This window comes from Larus michahellis, chromosome 15 (assembly GCF_964199755.1).
Source record: "Larus michahellis chromosome 15, bLarMic1.1, whole genome shotgun sequence".
NCBI lineage: Eukaryota > Metazoa > Chordata > Aves > Charadriiformes > Laridae > Larus > Larus michahellis.
The window spans coordinates 10,481,266-10,508,972 of NC_133910.1; the positions used below are offsets into that span (position 1 = coordinate 10,481,266).

At 54.0% G+C, this 27,707-nt stretch overlaps 1 protein-coding gene across 11 annotated transcripts in view; it reads right to left on the reverse strand.

The window, feature by feature from the left end:
* The window catches only part of DAB2IP (DAB2 interacting protein), a 202,109-nt gene that overhangs the window by 6,729 nt on the left and 167,673 nt on the right, over positions 1 to 27,707 (reverse strand). For 9 of the 11 annotated variants that reach the window (XM_074609396.1, XM_074609392.1, XM_074609395.1 and 6 more), the window contains 8 exons: positions 26,307 to 26,861; positions 16,060 to 16,204; positions 13,563 to 13,707; positions 9,424 to 9,660; positions 7,641 to 7,842; positions 6,844 to 7,022; positions 4,383 to 5,256; positions 1,348 to 1,500 (listed from right to left, as the gene is read on the reverse strand). In XM_074609396.1, the coding sequence (XP_074465497.1) occupies positions 1,348 to 1,500; positions 4,383 to 5,256; positions 6,844 to 7,022; positions 7,641 to 7,842; positions 9,424 to 9,660; positions 13,563 to 13,707; positions 16,060 to 16,204; positions 26,307 to 26,861 (2,490 nt within the window). The remainder of the gene's footprint in view (positions 1 to 1,347; positions 1,501 to 4,382; positions 5,257 to 6,843; positions 7,023 to 7,640; positions 7,843 to 9,423; positions 9,661 to 13,562; positions 13,708 to 16,059; positions 16,205 to 26,306; positions 26,862 to 27,707) is intronic. The other 2 variants (XM_074609394.1, XM_074609397.1) reach the window with 2 other exon arrangements.

Here is a 27,707-nt window from a genome sequence, read left to right on the forward strand (position 1 = left end):
TCATGATGCACCAGTCTGAGAACTCCTTCCCTTTCATTTGCTGCCTACTAGTGTCTCTGCTTAGGTGGCAGTCAAGATTCCTAAACCTCTGCAAACAAAATCTGCTAAACTGTACATTTTCTGTGTCAGCTGCTATCTGATCGGTACCTGTCTGTGTATTTACAGGAATACCCGAGGAGCAGAAAGCCAGGAAGAAATGGGCTGAACTCCCACGAAACTGCCATGCTCTTCCTGGGGCAGCTGGGAGCCGTCGCCTTGTACCTCCCAGTCCCTACGATACCTGCCTTTGGCACTTCATCTGAATTTAAGAGGTGACAGTCCCAAAATGACACAGCACAGCAAAATGAGAACAGGAAGGCTATTGCAACGAAAACAGAAACATGTCTGTGCTGGAAAAACAGGAAAGAGGTTCAGGGAGGGTGATGTCTGCTGTGGGAGTGGGTGGTGACACGTGGCCGGTGTGACAGAAGAAAAGCACATTGAGGAAACGTCCCAAAGGCTAACTGTGCCCAATGCAGGGTCCTGGCAGCGCCAGGCTGCTGAGAAAGCACCCTGCAGAAGCAGCAATCAGCAAAGATGGGATCTTCTCAGCTCTTGACTGCCGCGTCCTTATTTCTAACCCTCCCTCACCCCTGGCCAAGCCTGCTCTGTCTCTTCCCTGCCTGTCCCACCACAGGCTCGGCTGGGAAGGAGGGGACATGAGCGGCACCCTCAGCCTGGCCAGCAGCACAGGGATGGGGGGGCTCAGACTGAACACTCTGGAACCCACATCCTGAGAGAGCCCCGTGGTCTGCGTGACACAGCCGTAAGCTCGGGGCAGTGTCACTGCAGCAGTGCATCGCCCCAGTGCTGTCTCTGAGACCAGAATCTGCACCTAAGTTTTAAGTCTGTTTACAGCCCGTTGACATGGAAGCTGCTTCTTGCCACATCTCCTGGTTGTGAGGCACGAGGCTGCCTCTATCTTACTCTCATCTCTTTATAGGTGTGCTTAATTCACTTTCTAAGCTTTCTCCCCCTGCAGCCGTGGGGAGTGGGAATGGGGGAGGTAACGGGCACCGGCTGCCTTCAGAGTTTGCTGCAGAGCAGCACCGGCATGTCGCTGGCTCCTGTTTTTCTTACTCGCTTTGATCAGGGAGTAATTCCAGTCACTGAGTGTGTGAAAACCTCCCAAACCTTCCCCAGAAATGCCCTGTGAGGCTGAGCAGGGCACAGTGCAACCTGACAACCCTCTCTCCTGGGCAGGGACGTGCCACACAGCCCACCTTGTCCCCCGGGCGCTCAGAGGAATGACATTCAAGGAAATCCTCTCTCTATTTAGAAACTTGTTTCAATCCAATCAGGTTTTACCTTTTCTGCTTGGCTGAGCTCGTCCTTATTCCTGAGCTTATCCCTGTGCTTGGAATCTGGGTCAATGCTTTCATCTTCTAAAAACTGCATGTTCATATTCAAAAGCCAAGCAGCAGTGCGGTCCAGGGCATTGGGGTTCACAGGAGAAGGGGCCTACAATGAAACATACAACCATAACAAAAGAAAAACCTGTAACAGAAATGGTCATGAAGCTGGAGAGAGAGAATTTCCTTCCAAGCAAGCCCTCTCCCATGCTGCTCAAACAGCAACGAACAAGCCTGAGCTACCAGAGTGCTCAGAGCTGGGGGGTAGGAACAGCTCCTGTTCTGCACCTCGCGTTATTTTAGGTCAAAAAGGATGGATTCTTCCCTGTGCCACCCCCACAGGACAGACGCACAACGGCGCACTGCAGTGGGGTCCTGCTGAAAGTAACAGGGCAGGTTTCTGGGCAGGTCCTGTCACCTCAGCAGGACATGGGCCACGAAGCGCAGAGCTGCAGGCGAACGGAGGGGCCTGACGTGGTATATTCACTCCGCAAGCAGAGATTTCACTCAAGTCTTCAGCCTCTTTTACTGAGCCGTCTTTTGGCTTACTGTGGAGATTTCGTACAGATAACACCAGATCTGCAAACTGAAGTGCTACTTTTGGTCATGGCAGTTGCCTTCTTGGACAAGGTAGGTTTCTTTTTGTCTTGAGACTACACTTACGGTGCTGGAGAGGTCTAAATGCTTGGCATCTTAGTAGATCATCTCTAGGTTTGTTCCTGTAGCTACGGGAGCTCAAGGAGCAATGCTGTTCTACGGTCAGTGAGCCAGAGCTGCTGCTTTTCTCTCCTGGCCTGGGCGGGGACCACAAATGGTGTTGCCTGAATATTTTCCAACCACATTGCAAGGTTGAGGAAGTGAATCTCCAGCTATTTCCCCTCCATCCTGGCTCATTATAAACTGCAGTAAACAGTTTCTTGGATGAATACGAGGGATCTGGATGACTCGGCTGAGGGAATTCAAGTTAACAAGTCAGAAATGTTGGGTGTTTTCTCCTTCATTCAAACCTCTGGACAGCAGAGAAACCCAGTCACTGGCAAGCAGCAGAACGGGAAGTTCTGTTCTTGGATGGAGTGGGGACTGGTTTCATCATCTCACTGGGGCTGGGGGCCTTCCCGTGCTGTCTTCCACTCTGCTCTTCTACTTCCAGAATTATACATCAGAAGTCTCAGACTTGGCTCATGAACGTCACTTGCTATAAACCCTCACCTGGCTTGTAGCTTTCTGCTTTTTCTTCCATCTCCAGCTCGGGCACTGCACTTGTGGTGGCTGCTCAGAATTTCTAGCTCTGAGGAGCGCTGGTCACCCAGGTTCCTCTCAGTAGTGTTAAGGCCACTGGTCCAAGGCTGTCAATGAAAAGAGCTCAGCATACTGTACACAAGTCCTTCTGCCCCTTTCTTCTGCCTCTGAAGAAGTAAAAAAGGACATCTGATCTGGCCTGGGACAGTGTGGAAGTCAGTTCAGCAGATGAACTCACAGAGGTAGAGGAAGCGCTTCTGGCTGGCAGGAACAAAGTTCATGGACTTCTACTAAGACGGCCATCAAACAGGACTTCTTTGTTCTCAAACAGCATTTAATGCCACCAACTATGAGCAAGCAGTTTCGTTGTGGTTCACAGATGCTGCTAACATCCAAGTAGAACGGGCAGATTAAGGGGAGGAGAGGCATTCTGAGGAGTTCAGGTCTTGAGAGAAACGTTGAGAGGACAAGAGGAGTGGGTGGAGGAAAGATCTGCAAACACAACTTGGCCAGGGCTTTCCGAAGGTCGCCCGGAGTTCGCTGGTCTCTCTTCCTGCAAGAAAACTCCGCTACCAAACAGGCTGCTGCTGCTTGCAGAGCTCTGTGCCCTCTGTACCTAATGAGTATTGATCCACTTTATACAAATGCTGCTACACGGCATGCTTGCTAATGTCAGCGCTTATGAATCAATACCGTATGCACAGAACAGCTCCAGATGGGGCTGATAAAACAGCCTTCAATGGGCAGCACTGACAACGGCCTCCACGGCCGCCTTGTCAAGGGGAGGCACTGACACCAACTCAGTTTCTCTCTCAACACCGTACTGCTGAAAAGGTGCCTTAATACTGGGGCTGAGATGCAGCGAGCTCTTGCCAGTTGTCCACGTTCTCTGGGTTTGCATTATTTTTAAACCTCTTCCTCTAGGCACTGAGAGGCCCTACTGCGTTAACTTTCTACAGGGTTAGTCCTCAAATGTAGAATGAATAAATGAGCACTAGAAAAACAATTTATCCACGTCAGGAAAACCAGAGGGCCCTGGGTCTGTGACCTGCTGCTTTCAATTTTAGCACCACAAATAGTGAAATGTATTTCTGTGCAGACCAGCGTGTGCCTGGGACCTGAATCACCGCAGAGCTCTGCCCAGCAGGACCTTCACTCCCGGCGGGGAGCAAACTCCTTCCTCATGGCTCCCACCTCCCCAGGTGCACTCACAGGAGGGTCTCCCAGGGCAAACAGGGGTGTCCAGGAGTGCCACGGCTCTGCTGGGACAGGAGCGGCATCAGGGAGGCTCTTAGTTACAAGAGAAGATCAGGGCCTGGTCCAAGCCTGGGAGATGGCGCAGGGTTGACTATGGCATGGGATGAGAGCCTGGGCATGGAGAGGCAAAGCAGTGACAAGATGGTAGCGCAGGACAGAGGCATGGCTGCCATTGCCCTCGTGTCTCTGCCACCTACCGCCTTGCGGCAATCACACGCCAACATGCCACGCAAAGGAGGAGCACAGAGAACGAACACTGGTCTGTGTCCCCTTCCCTGGAGGGCCTCCGTCTCAGGCCAAGTTGGGTGCAAGAGCCAAGGTTCATCCCCACATGCAGTGCCACCAGGGGGTTGGCACTGATGTGGTAACTCAAAGCCAGGATAATGTCCCCTCCCATTGCAGCAATCCCCACCAGCCAATTTCTTCTCCAAGTCCACGGGCTGATGCCTGCCTGGCCCCTTCAACACCCGGGGCTGGTACAGCCCCCGAACTCACCTGTTTGTGCATCGTGCGCTGCTTCATCTCGGGGCTGTCGCCCTTGGAGGAGGAGGACTGCTGCCGGAGGCGGGCCCCGCTGCCGGGCCAGTCGGGCGAGGAGGACATCATGCTGCCGCTGGAGGGTCGCTGATACTGAACCGTGTTCAGCAAGGAGGGCGGCGTCCGGCCCCGGGTGACAGGCGGGGGCGGCGGGGGCGGCTGGTCTATCCGCCTCTGCGGTCCCGCGCTGTTCTGCCGCGGCATGGTGGGCTGGCCGCCCTTCTCCGTCAGCGAGAGCTGCCGGCGGGCCAGCTCTCCCGTCCGGCGGGTGAAGTCCTCGCTGGCGGCGGGGGCGGCGAAGCCATGCTTGTTGGCCGTCAGCTCCTCGCTGTTGCTGTGGGAGCTGAGTGAGCTGTGGCACTCGGAGCCGGAGTCGCCCAGGCCACGGGGGGAGAGGGGCAGCCCAGCGGCCATCTGGTAGACGGGGTTCTGGAAGGAGAGGGGTGCCAGGAGCTGGGGCCGGCCGGGCGCGCTCTCACCGCTCGGCGTGGTGGGGGTCTGGCCCACCCGGCGTACGGTGGCCATGCCCGCCACGCTGTTCTGCTGAGTCCGTGTGGTCCATACGCCCTGCAACTGCCCCAGCGACGACTGACTGTCATTGAGGGAGTCAGCCGCGCTGGGCGCGTTGGCCCCACTGTCCAAGAGCCGATTGTCCTGCAAGTCCACCATGGACAAACTCTTGCTGCCATTAGACATCTGCACGTCGGGCTCATTGGCCTCTGAGTAACTGGAGCTTCGGGCAGGCGAGGGCTGGGCCCCAGCAGACCTTGTGACAAAAAACAAGTCCTTGTTTTCAGGGGTTGGAGATGGTAACCGTGTGAAATCTATCAGACTGCGGGGAAGTCAGTGCGTAAGGAAGAGGAGAGGAAAACAAAACAAAAAAGAAGAGTTGTGAATGCTGCACCGGAGCAGGAAAACGAAATCACTCAGCAGAAATCAGCATGGCGCAGCTGTGCGGGACAGGACGGGGACGTAACCCAGCCCCTGCAGCAGGGATGCTTGGCCGGGCCCGCCCGTGGGGAGGGACGGTGCCAGGGGAGCAGGGGGACGGGGTGCGGAGGAGCCCTGGGCCAGGCAGGGGAGCGAGGGGCGTGCGGACACTGGTGAGAGCTGTGCAGGAGGCATCGCAGACACGCTCTGCCTCCCCATCCGGATCCGCTCATCACGCTGACGGCACGTGTCACCCCTTCTGCTTCTGGCTGGCCGTACCCACACCACTCTCATGTCCCCTGCTCCGTACCCGGGCAGTGCTCCTGAGGGCACGCTGGCCAATGTTTGTACAACACGGAGCACTGTGGGGGCCTGATCCACACTAGGCCTCCAATGGTCAGGCAGAGAGCTGTAACAGCAGAGCTAAAGCCTAGAAACTGAAGGTTATCCACCCATTCCTCCTGCTCTACCATAGATTCATGCAATATTGATTTCTCGGGGTTAGGAAGAAAGAGCTTTGCAGTAGCTTAACGTGAATATATCACTGATCAAAGATGGTGCATTGTAAGCAAGTATTTGGGTGAAAGCACATTGTCAGAGATCCTCCATAGCATTAGATTTAAATAATTGCACCTCACGCTGGGAAGCATTAGAGATGAAAGTTCTGATAAGAGCAAGTCCAACGCCATTGCTGCCTTTCATTCCTAATTAAACTGTTAAATATTATGTAATTTCCATTTACAAACTATATTACTAGCACAGTCTTTCAATTTGTGTGGGCTCCATTTCATTTGCCACAAACACAAACATTACAGGTCTGCCACAGAGTCATCTTCCCCATGAATGAAACTCCTTACGTAATCAGGCCAAGAAGTATGTGGGGACTGTGCCTGTGAATCACTGCTCATCATTAAAAGCACCTAGTATTTTAGTATTATAAAAACTGGACAGAGTAGACTGGAATTCATTCCTAGGCTTCTACGGCTTGGCAACTGTTAGAGAAATGTCCAGATTCGGATCTCAGTGAATTCAGCACATACCCTGTGTCTTACAGAGATGGGTAAGGCCAATCCTATAAATCTTGCATACTGGGAGACCCAATGAACTTCACGGTGACACCCATCACTTTGAGGTTAGCACAAACAAGCCCTCAAGTTCTCAAAGGATGAACATTTTGCTTCTGCAGCCACTTCTCAACAGCTGAGACCAAAACAGCCAAGTTCTTGATTTCCCAGACCACATCCCCGGTTTTGGCTCTCAAGGGACCCATGATGGAGCCACGTGCTTGCGCTACCGCCCACTGCTTTCCCTACATTCAGAACTGAACTACATCCAGTACCAATTCTGCGATGGGAAAGCCCAGTCAATGGATCAGGCAACTCCACACTGCACCCTGTCCTGCCTGTCCCTGCAGGTGCTCAGGTTTTGGCAGTAGATGGATATTCAGTATTTCCCTGGTCGGTGGCCAGGCCACCTTTGATGCTCTTACCCAGATAAGTCATTCTCTATCACCATCTTCTGTAGCCCTGCAGAGATGCTGTTGCCGGCGTTAGGCGTGGACGCGGTGTGATCGGCTGTGACCGAGACCTGCACGCAGGCCGGGTTACTGAGTGCCGAGTTGACATCCCTCAGGATCCGAGGCAGAGGCCCAAGTTTTGTTGCTGTGGCCTAGGCAGAAAAGAGAGCGGAATTACGACCAACATCTTGTATTTTTGCTAGAGGACTGTGGGCTTTGCCAGCTGCTGGACAGTCTCTTCAGTGAATCACGTTAACAACGTTCATTTTCTCCATCATTTACCCCCACCGCTGAGGCTATGGGATGTCCCAGAAACCATTTGCTGTGTGGGGCAGAGGAAGTAAGCATGATTAACAAACTTCAGACACAGAGACGACAGATATAGCCAAGCCTGGTCCAGGTCTCTTGACAAAAATCCTTTAAGTTGAAAAGAAACCTTTTGAATCTGCTGGGACAGACAAAATCCTGGTGTTCGGCAGCTCTGCCTTCTCATCCCACGTGCCCCTCCATCCTCAGCCCTCAATGATAAACAGCAGAGGAGGGAAAGAGCTACTCACCTGCCTCAAAGAAGGATGTAAAGAACGAGCTACGCCTGCGGCATGTGGAAAGGCTGGGGAAGCGCTCGTGGTTAGTAACAGCCATGCTGTGCACACAAACAGCTAATGGATGGATACCCGCTGGACATGGGGAGGTGCGTGGTGTGGTACGTATGCCCAGCACTGGCCAACTGCGCTTCCCCCACAGCCTGCCCCCGCGCCCCTGCCGCGTACCTGCTCCAGTTGAGAAATGACCTCCCAGAGTAGCGAGTGCAAAGTGGAGAGTTCCCGGCCCAGGTCGATGTACCCTTCAAAGCCAGCTGTGTTTGAGATGGTTTCAGGATTGGAAATCTCCAGAAGAAACCTCTGCATGTTAGTCCATTCGTGTTCCAGGAACTGGTTCATAAAGGACATGTATTCCTCTTTGCTGCCAAACCTATCAAGACAGCAATAGGAATTTGGGCTAAGTTCTGTGAACAGTAGCGCAGTCAACAGAATGGGCAGGTACATACGCGGGTACGAACGCCAGAGCTTTCCTCTGAACCCTTCCAAGCCTTTGGGATCCCCGGGTTGCTAGCAGGCACCTGCTACACCTCACTGATCATGGAACCAAAATTAACTCCAGCCTACTCCAGCTAAGTCCTCGTCAGCACGGGATCTTCACGGCAGAAATGAAGGTGAAAGCTAGAGAAACAAAGCTGCTCTTGGTAACGGAGTGATCTTACTGCTGGGTCAGGGCACAGCCTCCTGAAATAGGACCTGTCACTGGAAATAAAGAAATCGTAATACCAAGCACCACCAACTGACTGAAGCCCGGGGAATGGTGGTGGTAGGAAGCCTGCACTCTCCCCGCTCTTCCACGGGCACTGAGGCCAACCCCAGGAACGCCGGCCACTGCTGCCCTGGCACAACCGCCCTGGGACCACCCTGGAGAGCCATAGCCATACCGGCAGCTGGGCCAGCACGTCCGTCCCCTCGGGCTTCCTCCAACCTCCTTCTGCCCTCCCAGCGCTCCACCCAGACTTCGCTCTCAGTTAGATGTCTTATTTAGAGCACAACAGGCAGGGCCTCGTGGTTCAACTGTACCAGCAGTGGTTGGTGCTGTGCCAGGGCCAGCAATTCTGCGAGGACGGGCTCGGCTGTGTGCCATCTACAGCACAGCTCAGCTTGATCGCTTTGGCTTGACTAATGTCAGCTTAGGTAAAGTGCTGAAAATCTGAAAACCCTTTAGTTAGGGAATGGTCAGGAATATAGAGAATTTCTGTCATCTAGTGTAACACACTTGCATGTCTTCCATCGGCGCCTGTGTGCATGTACGCGCATTCCTGACTGTGAGCGTGTGTACTAAGCTAGTTTCCAAATCTAAGAAGCTTTGGACAGAAACTGTCCATTCATGTTTTGGAAAGCTCATCATTTTGTTATCAGAGCTCAGGATAAGTAGCTCAGAACTGCAGCCAGTGGGAAAGATTTTTCAGAAATCTCTCGCTTTGTTTCCATCAAACCAACGGGCTTAGTTCGAAATTGATAGTGTCCCCATTCTCTTTTCATACCTTCCCAGTTCAGTTTTTAATAGCAGGGAAGGTCCCAGAGCTCACAGGAGGGAAAGAGCAGCTCCTGAGCTACGCACACCATTGCTGCTGGGGTTCTGGTCCTGCTGATGCGTGACGGGGGGCAGGCAGTGCCCTGTCACCAGCTGTGACATGGCCCTCCACGGGATGAAGGGCCGGGACAGTCCTGCTGCCACCCCTCCTGCTCATCTGTGTGGTCAAAACAGCCTGTTTTCCTGCTCATAAAACATGTCCTGTTTTGGAAACTTAAATGCTCTCCCTGACCCGACAGTGAGGGAACGAGTCCCAGAGAGACGTGCGGGAAAAAGCCAACAGGAAACAAACAGGCCCCTTCCACCGAGCGAAGGAGCGGCCAGCGTGGGACTCCTGGGGCCGGAGCCGCGGCTCTGCCGACATCGCCGGAGCTTCCTTCCCCCTCTCCAGACCCGCCCCATCCCGCCCCGGCTTACTTGGCGAAGTTGGCGAGGTTCTGGGTGACCTTGGCAATGAGGGTCAAAGTGCGTGCAGTGCGGTCATCCGGGTACTCCTGCAGGAGACTGAAGAGGGACGGGGACATGATGGCCGGACAGAGGAACCGGAGGAATAGGGAGGCACTGATCAGTCGCTCGCTGATGTCTGGGCGGCCTCGGTTGCTGCATTCTTGTCTCCACGAGGCAAAAACTTCTTTGAGCTCCCTTGGGAAGACACTGAAACGACAGGAGGACACACAGGGGGGGCAAGTTCAAGGCCAGGTTGTTTGAACTGCCACACAGCGGTAACTAAACACGGTGCGTATCAGCTGTGGGGTGCGACACCCAGACCTGTACAACGCGGAGCCCTCTCACCCTGCTGATCCACAGCAGCACCGCTACCTACACCAGGCACGGCCATTTTTTCTTTTGCAGAATGTCCATTAGGAGACTCAAACCGCACAGGAAAAAGCAAAGGCACTCCATGAATTTGTAAGAGAAGCTGCTTTCATCAGACAACTGTTCCTGGTTGTGCTGGGTGCCAAAACTCCGGACAAGTGGGAAGACATAGATATGAAACAACCTGTGCAAAGTGGCTCATCTCAAGCCAGCGGGCTGTCACGGGGCACTCCGAACCGGGGGGAAGCTCAGCCTCCCAGGTGGAGGGTGTCCTGAAGATACAGAGCACCGCGGGACCCCCTCGGCAGGAACACCGGGGTCACCGGCACAGCTGGTGCTCGGAGGGAGGGCTGTGCGAATTGTAATACTCCTGTTCACGCACCTGGATCAAATCCCAGTGACTCGTGTGAACGTGGAGCCCCACCGGAGTTACTCCAGCCTTGTAACTGCGCAGACCTCAGCCTGGCTTTCCTGGACACCAGAATTCCCCTGGGTCCAGCCGACGCTCGCTGTAGCAGCCCTTATCGCTGGAGAACTCGCTGCCTGTTTCTGCTCGGCCCTCCCCAGCTCCCCGCTCCCACCTTATCCTGTTCCCAGCATGTGTTATTTATTCAGCTGGATACTCCCAGCCACGGGAGCAGGCTGGCAATGGGTCCCACCGTGCCGCCGTTGGTCCCTTGGGTCCCTGGGACACGGCTCCCCACCCGCCCCGGGGGCTGCCCTGGCCAGAAACCACTGGCTTTGTTTGAAAACCAGAGCTGTTTACCCACAGAGCTGGATGGCACAAAAGCAGACCGGAGAGAGGTCAGACTCCATTTTAGGCCATAAATCTCCTTAACAAACAGCCATTTCAGAGGACAGTTTCCCAGTTTTGCTGCAGGGACTACCCGGGAGAAGCAAAGTAGTGTCAGCTGGCTTCTCACCGGCCTGTCCCCCTCCCTGGGATTGCCTGTCCTGCGGCTGAACCTCACATGGGTCGGGGATAAGAGAAAACCGTGGGAGCTGCATGGCCAGAGACACCACCCACTATCCAGCAGCAGCAAGAACCAGGTGGGAGGCTCCGAAATGGAGGAGCACTGAGAGCCAAGAACCCCTGCGGCAGCACGGCCAGGCCTCCGGACTCTGCTTCCCAGGGCTACGGACATGCACTTCATCAAGCCCAATTGCCCGGCCCCCGCTCTGGGGCTGCCGCTGGGCACCCCTGCCCGCGGGCACCCCGCCATGCACGTCCCACGTCCCACCCCCCTGAGCCCAGCCCCCTCGGCACAGCGCTGCCGCCTTCGGAGGACATGCAGCTGCACTCCAGGTTTTCAGGTTTCTCTCCGACCTTCTGAGACGGGCAGTGACGCTCCACGGAAGCGCTCGGCAAACGCTCCGTCCTGGCTTCGTGCCTTCACGCTCATGAGCTTTTACCCTGTGCTTTCTAAATAATATTAACCAACGTCTTTGGCTGGATAACTTCTCCTCTGTCTTTGGCTTGATCCACACAATTGGACAAAGCCCCTTTACTTCATGGCATTTGCCCAGAAACAGGAGAATCCTTTAAGCAATTTAAGGCTTGAGTGATCAGGACAGGTTGTACAGTTACTGGAAAGTAAACCCTTGACAACGTATGCACCGGCTGCATGCAGCCCGCGAGTGCTGCTCCCCATCACAGGCTGGGAGACCATAAAAGTTTAATTGTGTAAGAGCGGATGGAATTCAGTTAGCCGGCTTTATGTGACAAACGGGCCCGTAATTCATTACCCAACTTTCCAGTAACGAGCTTCCACACGCTGAATTTCTGCTTACACTGAAACTTTCCAGATGTCCAAATTATGTCATAATTATAACAATTTTCAGTTATTGTAAACCTCTTTCCTCTCTCTGACTCTCTCCGGCAGATGAGCATGCACACTCTGGCATGCTATTTAAAGCAAGATCGTTAGCTGTCAGGATACCTTGGCCAATCCCGAACCCTCATCAACCCAATCCATCCCCAAGAACCGCTGAGCACAAAGGACCGAGGGGGAACCACTCAGCGCAGCGGCTCAGCTGCTCCAGCTTCCTTGGAAAGGCAGGGCTGGAGGAACAAACTTCCCATGCATTCCTGACTTTCCTTTCCTGACCTCCAAGGTCACTTTTCAAGCCTATTTTTAGAGTGACCTTTTAGTGCTACTTTCGTTTTTTTTTTTTAGGAAGACACTAATTCAAACAATTATAATCCACTGGTGACTAAAAGCAGTGAATCCCTCCTGGGAGCGCAGGTAAACGCCATTCCTGAGTCAGAGAGATATTAATTGGCCCAGGATAAGGTATAGGATACCTGTAAAGAAATTTTTTGTTTATTTGTGGTAGATAAAGGAAGGCTGAGTGAGCCACTCGCTGCTCGTCCTCTCCCTGAGCAATATCAGGAAAAGCAATTCCCTTCCTGGGCTCGCAGCAGGGCACGCTCAGTATCCTGGGAGATTACATATAATGAGTTTTCAGACCTCAACACAACAGCTGGGATAGGAGAGAAAATGAGAAATCCTTATTATCAACAACTTCCTTCCTCCAATATTATCCTTAGTTGGTGTTTTGCAACAACAGCGTTGCTACTAAACACGTTAACAAAAACTAAGCCCAGACTTTTTAGCAGGAAGACTGCAAATCCAGCAGGAAGACAAAACCGATCATTCTCTCATGTGATCAGGACAAGGGTCTCTGGGTATGTTAGCAACAAGCAGAAAGAAAATATTTTTATTTCTCTAAGTAAAGAGAGTCTGAAGCCCATTTTTCTCCCTTTCAGGTCATTTTTGCAGGCAGCATCTGTAACAGACCCACGGGCTCCTGGCTCCCCGTCCCCAGGGCTGAGCAGCAGGTAATGCCATGAGCACAGCCATGCCTGGCAGCCACCTCCACGGCAAGATCAAGATGAGACTTCCTTATTCCAGTCCATTTTGCATATTTGGTCCTGTCACAACTAGTTGCAAGAACCTTTACCCTGAGAACAAACAACTAGGAAATGCCTCAAACTGCATTCCAGGCCTTGGGCCAAGGAGGCAATGGGCCCCCCATCTCCGTCGCGAGCACCCCGGGGCTGGGAGAGAGAGGGGTTAACCCAGAGGAATGCAGGAGCTGAGCCAAACTGCAACCCAGGAGCAACTGCATCCTCCTGCGGGGCTCCAGCACTCTGCAACAAGAGAACATCTGCCTGAACAAAAGCTCCCTGTGCGGGTGCGGGTCCCTCGCAGGCAGGAGCAGTGCCACAGACCCCGCCTGCTGCAGACAGGGTTTCAAAACTTCCCCTGGTGCTCTGGGGAGGCAGGCAGAGCCCGTCACCCGGACCCAGAGTGGATCCTCACATGGGTAGGAGACCCAGGACACGCACTTCTGCCCTTTATTCCAGACTTTCATATGCCGTTGGCATCAAGTCCCTTTCTGAATTGGTCACACTGGCAAAGGCATTCCGTGTTCCTTGACTCCACTGCCCTGTCCCCGTGTCTGTGTGCCAGGAACCCTTCAGCACCCACCCAAAACAAGTGTGACAGAGAAACAGTGAGGCTGTGGCACCCCTAGAGCAGATACTCCAAACTCTGGCTGAGCAGGAGCTGCTGTCTCACCCCCTGGCCATCCCCAGGACCCGCTTCTGCACTGCAGGACATGGGCAGGTACCAACAGCCTGAAGACGGACTGCTGCCACCCTCGTCCCCTGCAGCTGTACCGCCTCGGCGCTGGCTGGGGGATGTGGGGGAGAGTGACGCTCGCAGGATACCAACCAGTAGGAGTTGATGATTTTGCAGAAGGCCAGCTCGCAGCACATTTTCAGGTTGCTCTGATGTTCAGGAAGGTCTGAAGATGAACACTTACTGGGATCCACCTCACAATTTTCATCTGATTCGTACAGTGCCTTGATAAATTCCCCTGTAAAACAGACAGTCGGTGATGGGTTTTGGAGACATGAGAGACACAGCCTTCAAGCAATTCTGTTCATAAGCCCCCGTGCCTGAGCAGTGACCCTACGCCCCGTCACACTGGCTGACAGAAGCAGGGTACGAGAGCAGGGACGGTGGCTCCTAGGGCAGGTTGTGTCCCAGCCAGCTCTCAAGATCTCCGAGCGGACCCAGAAGCAGCCGGCACTACCTCGGGAGCTCACAAACGAACACAGCACACCCTGCAGAGAGGCACCCGGGCTCCCGACGAGCACGTTTCACCCCTCTTCCCCAGTTGGCAGCTCTGCCTCCGTGGCTACGGGCTATTGCATCAGAACGCCGCTGCCAAAACACCCGCTTCCTCAGCCTGCCCTGACCCCCCATCACACCAGTTCCAGAGACGCTCCCTTGGGCTAATCCAGTAGGAAGTATGCTGGCAAGTTCTGTAATTATTTGTAGGACGGCCTGCTACTGCAGACCATGCCCTGGCGCTGACAAGCCAGAGTGATTCACAGGAGAAATAGGTAATTAAAGGAAAGAAACAATTTACTTGGTTTATTTTGAGCTGAACATCATACAAAATTAAATTAAAATGTATCTCTGCGTTTCCCTGCACTCCTGTTTGCTGCCTGGCTGCTCCTCACCCTTGCGGATGCTCACGCTGTGGTCCTGCTCTGCCAGCTCCTCACCTCGTGCCACCTTCACCCCGGGTTCCGGGCACAGACCCCTGCCACCCCGCCTGGGGGTGCTCCCCACCGCCCCGACGCGTGTCCAGCGGCGGGCGACAGCAGTCGTCCATCCCAGTTAGCACACAGCAGCGGCTGGGGAGAGCGGGATAACGGGGATGGAGAGGCAGTGTTTAGCTAGGGACCTGCAGGGTTGGGTGATGTCCTGGGAGAAAGGCTGGCTTTGGTTTTCTCCTCGTTCCAGTTGGTTTGCTCATCTCCTAATTCCCGACTGTCTTGGATTTTCCCCATCCTCTTGTTTTTTGCCCACTCTAGCCTGCATTCCTCCCCTGTTGCCAAAACAGATTTTAATTACGTACTGGAGAGCCTCTCCAATGTCTTTTCAGCTCTGCCAGGGAGCTCTGGAGCCTCTCTGCTCGCCTGCAGGTGATGCCTGCTGTTATTATCCGGCCCTATTACTTGCTTGTGCTTCATGGTTTGAAGGAAAGCACTACGCTGTATTGTGCTACCGTGTGACACAGATGAATCATTTCCCTGATAAAAGGTGTACACAGAATCAGCGCCACGAACAGCCAGCAAGAACCGCAGGCTCCTCCTGTACTAGATGGAGCTGGCTTGGCGGCATTTGCATCGAGCCCTGAAAGGAGAATATTGCAAAATTCTCTGCCTTCATTAATCTCCTGGCTTTTGAGAAATTTTATAAGGTAATCTACTTACAGACTTGCCTTCAACCAGAAAGTATTACAAGGCATAAATAAATAATATTCCTTTTCCTGTTCTTGTGGGCTATTTGTTGGTTTGACTGAATTTGCTCAACGATCTCCCCCTCCTCAGCTTTGTCATTATTGTTATTATCTTAATAAAGTATTTACGCTTCTTTGCTCCTTGTGAAAATTACACAAATCCACTGGTAGGAACCCAACATACTGAAAAATTAACAGCTCAGTAGAAACTCTGCCCACCCTGCTGCTGGGCTGTGGATCCGAGCTGGCCGCCTTTGGCTGAGGTTCAGACCTTCAAAGGCAGCCCCTCCCCATCCTCGTGCCGTGCTGGCTGCTCACAGCCACACAGCAACTCCTTCCTGACCTGCCCAGAAGCAGAAGCTCTAATTATTTTCATTTGCATCAAGAGAAATATTTTTGGAGCCATAAACATAGCCCGCACTTCAAAAAGAAAAAAAAAAAAAACACTAGGAGGGTTCCCAGCATGATCCGGGAGGCGACTCTCGTCACCGCGACTCGGGAAATTTCATCTGACTCCCCAGCACTGCGAGGAACCGGGGGAGCGTCTCTGGTGGGGGTGTGCAATCAGGGGAAGGATTCCATCAGCCGCCCTGACACTGCCAGCGCCCAGACAGAAGACTTGGCAGGCAGCACAATGCCTTCAAATATGAATTTGTTATCTCCTCTGAAAGCAGATTAAAGCGCTAACTCAGCGGTGGCCTTCACCTGGGAGCAGAGAGCCGCCCACTGCGGCCATGGCTGTGCCCCAGGCTCAGACCCTGCTGCCAGAGAAACCCTCGGCAGGTACACGCTGGTGCCTCACGCTGGTGCCTCTGATGGCCATCAGGGCTCAGCTGATGGTCTCCACCGCGCAGAGCACCCTGCAGCTTAGAGGAGGACCTCTCTGGGTGAGACATGCCAACCCTCTGTACGTACCTAAGGCATCTTGCAAGTATTTCTGCCCCACCAGCTTCAGGTATTCTTCGATTGCTTTGGTGGCCAGTGTATTCTCCCTGAAAATGAGATGCTCATTCTCACCACAGCGATCAACTTCAGACATCATCAGGTCAGTCAAGAAATCCTGGAAAGCAAAGGCCACGGTGGGTCACCAGGCAGTGACATAGCTTGGTCCAGCAGAGCAGGCAGCGTCCCCTTCCCCGGAGAGGTCTCACCTTGGTAAGGCACAAGAGGGAGCGGAGGTGCCGCGGCTGCTCCCGTGTGTGCACACTGCGCTACGGCCGGCCCGACTTTTCTCCTCTTTCTCCAACCTCGCGGAGACAAGAGGAGAAATAAACCTCTGGAGAGTCACAACCTTTGCACCCCAAAAATGCATTCATTCCAGGCCTGCACCACATTCGCCCCTCCATCAGTGCCGGTTTTTGGTTAGGTCTCGTATCAGCCTCACAGTTTGTGGGTGAAATTATTTCCTCCACTGTTAATGTGGCTGCATTTGGTGCCCAACTGCACTGGCTGCAAAACACCGACACGGCACAAGCTGTGCCCCACAGTTAACAGCCGAGAACCAAGCCTGTAATATGCATCAAGATGCTCAAATGTCCTATTTCCTTGGTATTCATGGAAATAAACAGCCCTGCTACCGCACACATTTTGGGCACATTTTTGGTGTGATGTGCACACAACCGAACACCATGCAATTCTATAACCCTCTGTGCTGCCGAGCAATGGAAGGGGTGAGCAGGAGCAGACCGCGCGCTGCCAGCTGCCCGCGCAGCACTCCGGGCTACCGAATTGCAAATTCTAACAGAAAAACAGCGCTTCAGCCCCAGCTCCGTGTCTGCTTCAGCGACAGCATGATCTGATCAGAGAGGGTCACGTAGCTCCCCGTGCATTCTCCTGAAAATCCACTGCGTGGTGTAATATTTAGTGTGCTGCAGCTAACGTTAATGCAGGAGAAAAGCCATGCAGTTTTTAATGCTAATACATATTCAGCTTCTGTCCTCTGCACTGCTGATGGGAAAAGCAGCCCTGGGCCCCTGGTCTCCCTCCTCCCACCCAGCACCGCTCACCCGGGCCCGGGTGACAGAGGGACACAGGCTGCTGGCACCCGGTAAATCACACGCATTAAACCTCTCGCTGCTTCCCCATGCAGGAGACGGAGCAATGTTGACATACAAATTCCCTTCTACAACCAAGGGCACCTTTTCTAAACTGCCTTCCTCCAAAACAAAATAATCTGCCCAGTAATAACCTTTCACTAAGAAATTCTCCTTCATTTGTCACAACCGTACCAGGTGTAACCCACTCCTGGCAGGGGCAGCAGGAGCACCCCAGGTCCTGTCCCCGCCGTCCCCATGCCGAGTGCAGCTCCCAGAGCCCCCCCAGCGCTGTGGCCGTCACCCAGCCGGCTCCACCCAGAGGGGACACTCGGGTCCCATTCCCCACCAGCAGCTGGCCGGGAGATTTGCAAGGGAGGCACTTACGTCCCATTCATTTTTCATATGGACACTTGTGCATTGGAAGTTTAATCAAGGTTCCACAACTATCTCCGCCTGAACCCAAGGGACCCAAATCATTTAATCCACAGGCCCTTCATTACTGTGCTTCCGTCCCAGAGAAAGGAAGATCCCGGCGGCAGACAGGTACGTCTCCCGTCTGAGAAGAGGGGAGGGGGGGAGGAAGGCTGGCATCTCTGCAACCCAAAGGCACCATCTCTCCCACCTTCCCATGAGACTGGGACCAACACACTGCCGTGACCTTCCCAGAAGAGCCTCCAAAAAAGCCAAAAGAGGAGCTTTGGAAAAACAAAAAGAAGTCACTTCCATTATTTCTTTAGCCAGAAGATCCCCTTCCTCAGATCCCGCTATGTCAGCAATGCTCCGGCAGCTGCAGAAGCAAAAATCCCTCCTGGAAGCAAAGCACATGCCTCCCCCCGCTATTTTCTCTCATTTTGCCCCTTTTATCAAGCTGGAACGAAACGTGAAACCCCCGCTCAAATCCCGTTAGCTGCTATCTGGGTAACTCTGTCACCTTTATCTTCCTGGGGCTCTCCCGGGGTACGTTTCAATTCCAAGCCACAGCTCAGGCTGACACAAGGTGCTGATTCTTAATTAGCAGCCGCTGACCTTGGCTTTGCTTGATTCTCTATCCTGTCACTTTCCCAACATACTAATTATCTCAGGAACACTGAGTTTTATAGCTTCTCTTAGACAAGTGTTTGTTTCCCCCCCCCACCTTGTCAGCTGAGGACTGGCTGCCACAGGACGCGGGGCCACGCTGCGATGCACAACCCGACGGCGAGCCAGGGCTGCTGAGCGCTGGAAACCCAGGGGCCAAGCTTTAGCCAGCGATAATGTGAATTTTGATGATTTTAGCTGATCTACGGAATTCACTAGAATTTAAAACGAGGCAAAATTCCAGTGTGGGACTCAACACAAAGCCAGAGAAGATCCCCCTGAAACCTCTGCTGCGGCTGTTATCCCCTACGGAGCACCTGCAGCTCGACAGCTGGGAAAACAACGCCTTGTCTCCAAGGTGGAAAGGAAAGCTGCTGAAATCCCGAGGAGCTCCATTACGGTGCAGCCCCCAAAGCTGGGGTGTAACATGGCAGAATCCAGCCTTGTTACTGAGCGGGGGATGGAGGCGAGAGCCAGGACACCCAACAGCATCCCCCGGCCAGGGCTTCTCACCGTCCCCGGCAGGTCCAGCCTCCCGGCGTTGCAGGAGACACTTTGCCGGGCTGTACGAACCATCCCCGGGATGCATCAGGGACCAAAATACCCACAGCCAGCGTCCTTGAGCGAGTTCCTCTGCTGAGACCGCTTTCAGGAGCCCCGCGGAGCTCCGCTGGCCGCGGGAAAGGAGCCTCGGCCGTGGGTCAGTTCCCATGACATCCCGCAATTTCTGTCCCAGGGCCATCTTCCAGATCTTGCCTTCCCTCCACACAAAAAAAGCCACTTCGGCTCTGGATCACACGTCTGGTATCTCTGCCTTAAGTACGCCAGCAGCCAGCACTCAGAAGACACAAATGGAATGCAAATACTTGTCGAATCCCTCCGGGGGCCTCACTCACCCACATACAAGGCTCTGAATAAAATGCAATAACTAAAGCCAATAAAACTCCCTGTTTCTGAGCAGCAGAGATCAGCAGGGGGTTGTTTTCAGTTACGGCCCTTGGCAATGGAAGAAAATAAGATGCTTTATTTCATTACATCGGAGTCGAGAGGGGAAGGAAAAGGTCTACAGTAGAAATTAAGGGCTGTGGCAGCGTTCTTCAGGCTCGCTCCCATGTTTATTTTAAGGATATTTGCCTCAGACTGGACACAGCTGAACCTGTGCAACTTCAGTCACTGCACATACGCTGATAAAGAAGAGCAACTCATAAATAAATAAATTCAGAGCATGACAGCACAAGGCTGCACTGGTTTCCAGCACTTTTCAAATAAACCACGCATGAGCCCACAGCAGCCTGTGCTGTTCTAAGGCAGCTCCTCCAGGAACGCAGGCAGGAGCGTGGCTGCCAGCATGGCAGCCCTGTCCCCGCAGCAGGGACAGTCCTCAGCAGCACCGCAGGGCAGCCCATATCCCCACATCCGCAGCATCCTCCGGGGGCCGTGCTGGGAGCTGGCAGCCCCCGGGGTGTCACCCCAGCACCCGCTGTGCCCGCGGGGCAGCGCCGGCCTGAGCCTGGGTTTGCTCCACGCACCTCGCTCTGTCCCTCAAATATCTCCAGCCTGATCTACTTGTAGGGTAGCCTAAAAACATCTCTATTTCCCCTGGGTCTTGCATCCGTTGAGCTTCAGACGCCGCTCGCCCTGCCCCACCTGGGTGAATTCATCCTCCTGTCTCAAACCACAACCAAACAGCATCTTCCTGCGGGTGAGGAAATGTCCCCTCACCCCTGCCTCGTCCCTCACACGCGTGGCAATTAAGGACACCTGACTAAACAAGTCATCTCGCAGCAGGACTGTGAGAGGATCCCCCAAACCTTTCCCTGGGGAAGCTGTAAGGAGAATATGGAAATAGGGGTGATGCCCTGGGAATGAGGACGCTGCAGCCCTGTGCCGTGCCGTGCCATGTCCCTGCAGGTGGCCGCTCGGAGGCTGCTGCCCCGTGTCATCTGGCATCAGCATCAGCGCCGTACCCTGGGGGTGGCCTGAGTTTGAAAAAGCTCGTTGAAAAGGGAAGTCCACCGAGAGAAAAACCAACACTTGCTCAAGAAAACAATCCTGTGCTGCCCATGTCAATGGGGCCAAGGAAGCGGACTAATTGCAATGCTCAAACACAAAAAGTGGGAAGAAAAAGCTTCTTCGTGGGGAAGGAAGCTGGAGCGGAGAATACAGCTAATTCAGTCACGGCTCCGACCAGCAGCTGCCAGCCCGGACTGCCCGGAGCACCAGCACCCCCAGCCCCGCACATCCCACAGAGCTTGAAACTCGCGGTGCTCGCGCTTGCCATGCCGAGAAAGCCCAGCCCACCCTGCGAGGGGTCTGTCTGCATCAAGTGTCCCACTCCCGAAGGGTGCCAAGGTGCCAGTCCCTGTGCCCGGGGGGTGTCACTGGGCAGTGCCTGCCCCCTCCAGCTCCTCACCCAAGGCAGAGGAACAATGGAGCCAACAAGCGACACAGGTCTGGCAGGACATATCCTGTCCATGTCCAGGAAGGATTCTGCACCTCGCCATCCCAGGGAAGCTCCTCCAGCCCCAGCCACAGGGACGTGCCCACACACGTGGGGTGTCACTGAGCTGATGAGACCCGTGTCCCCGCAGACGCCGCTCGGGTCACGCACCCCGCTGGGCTGGAGCCGATTGTTCCCAATATCGTAACTGACTGATGGGCAGATTGACTTTGAAATAATAAGGTTCTCCACATCTCAAGCCTGATTAATAGGATTGACTTAACCTTAAGAGGATTGAATTGATAAAGGTAATAAGATTACTGCTTATTTCAAAGACTAGCCCAGAGTCCAGCTGGGCTTTTATGCAAAGGTGGAAAACACCAGGGGTTGGCAGGGCTGTAGGTTACAGGTGGAGGAGTGGCAGGACACACCGACGTGTCAGCGCTGCAGTGGTGGAGAACCACGGGGCTCGACGGTGCTGAGCTGTGCAAGGAGAGCGGCAGAGGGGCAGCCGCTGCCTCTGGGGCAGATGCTGAGAAACCAAAGACCCCAGCCCTCAACTCTTCACCACCACACAGTTCCTCGGAGGATCTGGGCTGGAAATCTCTCTGCCGGGAAACGCAGTGATGCTTGAAAAGCTCATCCTTGGTGCTTTTGGCATTTTCTAATTCTCCTTGGGAAACAGAGGTGCAGTGGCAATGCAAGGGTTAATACACAGGAATCTGAGTCCATCACCTTGCTCAGGGCAATAAGAAAACCTGAGTGACCGCCACCTCCCCGTGGGGACAGAGGGGCAGGATCCCCCACCTCACGCTGCCCCGACAGCCAGGAATACCCATCCCTGCAGCTGCCGCTCACCCCCTTTCCCCGTCCTTCCACCCAGCCCACTGCCGTGTTTAGGGAGAGGGGGCAAAAACAGTGGGGGCGCTCATAAAACTGATTAAAAGCCTTATTAAGCCCAACTATGGCTGCTACAAAACATTATCAGAGAGATAAACTCTTTGTGGGGGAAGTGATATGGCTGCTGCCCGTCTTGTCTGTCCTTGCTTCCCCGTCTCCGCAGCCAGCGCACGTCAGGGCGCGGTGCTCCCCCAAGGGACCGACCAAGCCCTGGTGCCACCAGCCTCCAAGCCCAGCCGTGCCAGGCATCTCCCGGTCCCCTCCCCGAGCTGACCTGTCACTTTTAGGCAGTTCTGCACAATATTTGCAGGTTCTGCACTTAAAACTGGCACTGCCAGCGCAGCTCTGACCGAACACCCCGCGCTGCCAGGAGGGGGGATTCCAGCCGGCTCGCACGGGGGAGCAAATACATCTGCTGAGCTGAAGCAAATCCTTGCAGCATAAACAAACAGGCCCACATGTTTATCCTTCACTCCATTCACAACATAATAAATATTTATTTCAAGTGCGCAGCTGGTTAGTTAGAGCTTTGTCTAATGCTGGGTTTGATCTACCGACCGTTTGGACAAGAGAGGATTTTTTATATATTTATGGTCATGAACTGCGCTCCAAAAGCTGTAAGGCGGCCCTGAAACAAATCTAAGCATGGGAAATATTCTGGAAGCATCGAAAGGCCCAGTCGGTGTTGCTTTGGGAAGGATGCAGGCTGCCCGTCCGCAACCACATCACACAGGCCACATCAAGCCATGCTAATGGCAGGGGTGAGCACTCCCAGCACCACCAGGGCATGGCAACAGAAATACTTTTAATTATGACTATGTGCCTTTCGTCTATGGGTTGCAAAACGCATGAAAATAGTCAGGCACCTCTCCCCACCCTTACAGGTAACATTTTATCAGTGGTCTCACTGGGAGGATGGAAGCACATAATAATTCAAGGACAGATGCTGACAGCCCGTGTCTCTGTGTTCAGTCACAAATCTCTGTCCCTCTTAACGGCACAGTGATGCCTCTTCCAGTCCATAAATAGAGACAGCGAAAAACCGCTTGCACTCAGAGAGCTGGTTTGGTGCTGGATGTTTGTCAGACTTTCCAACGGGCTGGGGCGGCTCCGGCAGCCGGGCCGTTTGCGCTCCTAACTTTATCAGAATGCCTTTCCCCCTCCTCTCCGCCTATTTGCCTTGGCTGCTCAGGGGTTTCCAGGCGTGCCCCGATGCGCACCAAGCCCTTGCGCAGCACTGCAGGGATGAAGCTCTTCCCTTTCCCAAACAGAGATCAAAGGAAGCACGGAGTTCAACTCCAGAGAGGACTCTCTGCTTTCATTCTCCACCTTTTAATCTATACGGCTATGAAGCCCAGGAAGCAGCAGATATTTAGGGAGAAAATTCATCTATAGCCCTTGTCCCCCTTCTGCGTGCAGCCATACGTGCTGTGCCTCTCTGGCAGCAGGCACTTGGGCAGTGCCGCTGGGTTTTATCAGCTTCAGAGAGTGACACCAGGCAGCTCAGTGCTGCAGAGGAGCCAAGCGGGGTGTCGAGGGGTAAGGATCGTCCTTCTGCAACTGCAGGGGGACGCTGGTGGCCCTGGCTGTGGCTGGCACGTGGCATCACCCGCGCAGCACCACATCACACCCCCCCTGCACGGGAACCCTGCTGCGTGGCTCTGGGTGGACACATGTACCCAATCGGTCGTGCCTCATTAAGGGATTACACCATATTTACAGCAAATCGCTACAGGAAAACAGGGCCTGAAACAGTGCAAGAGCAATTAGCTGCTAACGAGTCTTCATAGATAATCTACCGGACACTTGTTTCTCACTCCAACTGTAATTGCTGCTTTAGCGTCAGCTACAGCAGCCAAGAGCCACAAAAACCCCTTTATCAGCAAAATAGATTAGTGGTTGCTGATTGCCACGTCCGCACTGCTCAGGGCTGGGGAGAGCTCTGGAGAGGTCGCTGGGAAGGCTCTTGGCAAGGCACAAGGACGGGGAACCCGCCCCTGGCCTGGGAAAGCTCTGGGGGGTCAGAGGAGGACAGAGGAGGAGGGGACACTGCCCCGTGGCCCCTGCACACCAGTGCCAGGAGCCATTGCTCCCGACGGGGCCGAGGTCCTCACCCAGCACAGCCTGGGACCCGACACCTCCTACCGCCTCAAGCCTCAGGCTGCAGCACGCCGGCTCCCCATGGGGACCTGTCCTCCTCCTCCCGGGCTCTGAACACCACTTCACACCCCGCTGTGCCCTCCTTCGGGATGCGGGTGTTTTACCTTCCCACTCGGTGTCGCCTCCGAACGAGCAGTGTTTGGTGCTGGGTGAGTCTGGGCTGAAGGAACTGTGTCCTCGGCACCAAAACCAGACGCGGTTCGGAGCCAGACCTGCCTCCCGGCGCGTGCCTTCCCCAACACACACAACCACCTACAGAGCCACCTTGCCTTCAAACAAAAGAAAAATGAAACTGTTTCCCCTGCAGACTGGCTGGGAAGAAAAAGTAAGACACTGTTGTTTCTGTGTTGGAACTCCAGGGAGATGCTCAGAGCACTCCGAGGTGCCGGCCGGGCGATGCTCAGGAGAGCGAGAACACGGCAGTCAGACAGGGCATGGACTTGTCCTGCCCCGTCCTCCCTGGAGCTGCCGAGGGGCTGCCCCGCGGAGGGCAGGGACGGCAGCACCAGCAGAGCCCCGCGCAGCCCAGGACCCGCCTGCCCCCTCCTGCGGCTGCGTCCCCTCCCTGGGCACCCACCTCACACGACCAAGGGCCATGTCCTCTCGCATTCGTCAGTTTTTTCCCTTTCTCCGCTCGTCCAGCTCCTCTGCAAAGGACGCACCAGCCCATTCCCATGCTCCACTTACTCCTGTTGCTCTGACAGCTCCCTAAATCCTGTGCTAATGCTGATGGCAGATGACAGGCAGGGAAAGCAGAAGCTCCATTTTAGGGGGAAATTCATCAAGCCTGTTTACTGTTTGCTGTGTCCCCTGTGTAGAGCCTCTGGGATCTCCAGCACTGATGCAAACACATGTCTAGAAACACACTTGCTCTCTCCAGAGCCCCCCTGGTACCGATGAGAAGAGGGAAAAGGCAGGAGCAGCGACAACAGCTCTCAGCCATGCCCGCACGTGATCCATGGTGCTCAGATCAGGGCGACACCTGAAGCCTTTTGCACCAGAACCGTGTAAGCCACGGACAGGGTCTTTCATGGCAATGTCATCCCACAAGAGCCCCGGCACTAGTGCCACCAGAGCGGCAGGGAAGGGCTGCAGAGCCCTGGGCATGCAGGGAGAACCGGCACAGCAGAAGGCAGGGCCCTGCCCAGAAACCACACGCTGACGGCGCCAAACCCCGGCACAAGGAGTGAGGATGGGGACACCTACGATGCCCTCCTCGTTTAACCACAGAGCATTATTTCACATGCCATGAGCCACAAGCCACTCCTGTCCCCACTGAGGGTGACGCAGCCAAGGGGACCGGGACTGCCATCCTTCCCTGCGTTCCTGGGGTCTGACACTGCCGCTGGGATCAGGAAGGCTTTAACTGAGCTATTTTCTCTGCCTCTGCAGTAACAAGCCCACGGCCTCGCAATCCTCTCAGTGAGCTTCGCCTGCCTTGAACTAGATCAGGAGGCCAAGCCACTTCTCTGTTCGACAGATGGTAACTAAATCTAATCCACGAACCCCACCAGGGTCCCGGCAGCAGTGGCAGCTGCAGAGGAAGCCGAGCCTCACGACTGCCCCTCAGGTGAGAGCTCACGTCTCTGCAGCGCTGGAAAAGCTTTAGAAATCTTGCTCTTCCCTGCAGAGTTCAGGGAGATGTTAACAGAGAAAAATGCTGATGATTTAATTCCCGCAGTCCTGGCACTGCCCACCATGGCGGTGACACGCTAGCTGGGGACGAAGGCTGTGACTCCATGCCCCATGTGATGGGGACCTCAGGGCTTGCCGGTGCTCTCCAGCTCTGCTCACCCTGCCTGCACCCTCACAGACCCCAACCAGGAATAAATCCCACTCTCCGGCTCCTCCTGGCCTGCTTCTCCCCCAGACCCGCTGGGGGATTCCCAACCATGAAGGATGTTCAAAGTGGTGCACAAAAACTGAACTTCCACCACTCGCAAGTTGGCCGGCACCAACCCTGCAAGGAGCACTGTCCTGGGAGCACCCCCGGACCCCCGCACACCCCCACACCTCCCCTCCAAAAGCATCAGGCCAGACCCCACAGACTGAGCCGATTCAGAGACACACGTGCCCGCAGGCAGGCTTTGCTCTGTAAGGCTGGAGGGGCTGTTCGCCCCCGCCGTGCCGGGGGCTCTGCGCAGCAGGACGGCGCCGGGAGGGAGCAGAGCCAGGACCCTGCTGGGTTCCCAGAGGAATACCCAGCACACACAGGCTGCTTAGCTTAAGCCGGCATTGCTTACTTTTCATCCCTGAAAACCGCCTGTTGCTGACTTTCGCACTGGTGCTTGTTTATGAAGTAGAGGCTGGGCCCTGAGCCCCCAGAAGGAGAGAAAAACGACCCAGTCAGTGTCTTGTGGTCCCACCGACCTCTTTGCTAATTTAGCCATTCACACTGCACATGCCACCAACTTGTTTGTAATTAAAAGCAAAATTAGAGTGTATTAATGATGGCTAGGCCTAAAACCCAACCGACGTAGTGATTTCCAACACAGGAGTCTGCTCCTGATGGACTCTGGTGGGGCGGTACAGGTGACGAAGGGTCTTACCTTGGCCTTGCCTGTACTCTGCAGGATGTGCACCAGCGCAGACGCCATCTCCTCTTTGTTCTTCACGCTCAGCGAGGGCTCCAGCACCGAGCACAGCACCATGTAATTGTTAGTGATGTACTCGGCAAACTCTTTGTACATCTCCATGGGAAGAATGCTCATACTCTGGTAGCGCGACTTGATGCGGATCATGGGCCCCGGGGACTTGCCCTTCCCGGGGTTGGGGCTGACCACGGGGTACCATTTCTCTACAAACTGCCGGCCCGTGACAGAGCTGACGGGGATGTTCACTTGTCCAATGAAATTGGTCTTGTCCTTCTTTTTCTTCTTGTCAGTCTCTTTGTATAAGTGCACCGTAATGTTTTTGAGCGATGGGAGGTTATTAAATTCAAAGTGCTCCCCCCAAAATACATTATCAGTTTTCAATTTACAGGTAGTTCGTGCATAAAGAACGTCATCCAGGCATAATTCACACAAGTACTTTTTCTTAGCTGGCAGGTCCTTGGCTTCAATAATCCATAACTTTAACATATTCTCTACCCTTCTGCTGTTGTCCTGAAAAAAAGATGCAAAGAAAAAAAGGTCAATAAAAAAACCCAGAAAGCCAAGCACAACAAAACTGGAGACATGAGTTAATTATTTCGGATGTGCTAAATGAGCAGAGGCTTAATTACATTTTATTTTAAGGAAATACTGGCTCTCAAGAATGTGCATAATAACACTACTTATGTTAATTTTCCAAATATCACTATGCTCTCCATGTCTGTTGGTGCCAATTAATATAAGCAACAAGGAAGATAAAACCCCTCCAAATCATAAATGTCCCATTTGCCGTTCACCGCCAAGAGGGCCTCAAAACAAACTGAAAGAACCTCACGGATCATCAATGGCTTTTGCAAAACAGAAGCCACGTTACAGGTATCTCACAACCACCTCCTTTCTCGGTAGAGCTGCTTTACAGCACACTGGAGTGCACCGTCTTTACTGCAACAGAGGAGCACTACAGGGATCTGCACGCACACCCAGGGATCACCTCATCCACGGCTGGAACACAACCACCCCTGGCAGGGAAAGAAGCATTTACAAACCTCACGATGTTTTAGGGCAGAAGTCCAGAGCACCCAACTAAAACATGGAGAGGAATTATGGGAGACAGAGTGAGTCACACAGGAGAATCACCGCAACTCAGAAATAGAAATCTGGCTCGGGTATCTTTTAAACTCTAACGGAGAAAAGGATACTGGGGATCTTTAAGAGCTCCCCAGTGATGCTGACCTCATCCTGGAAGAACATCCAGGGACATTTGTTGCAGGAGTGACTTGAAAGATAAAGCACTGGGAGCTGAACCACTGCTTGGGATTCAGCAATAACCTCTTTTGTTTGGAAACCCCTCACTGAAAC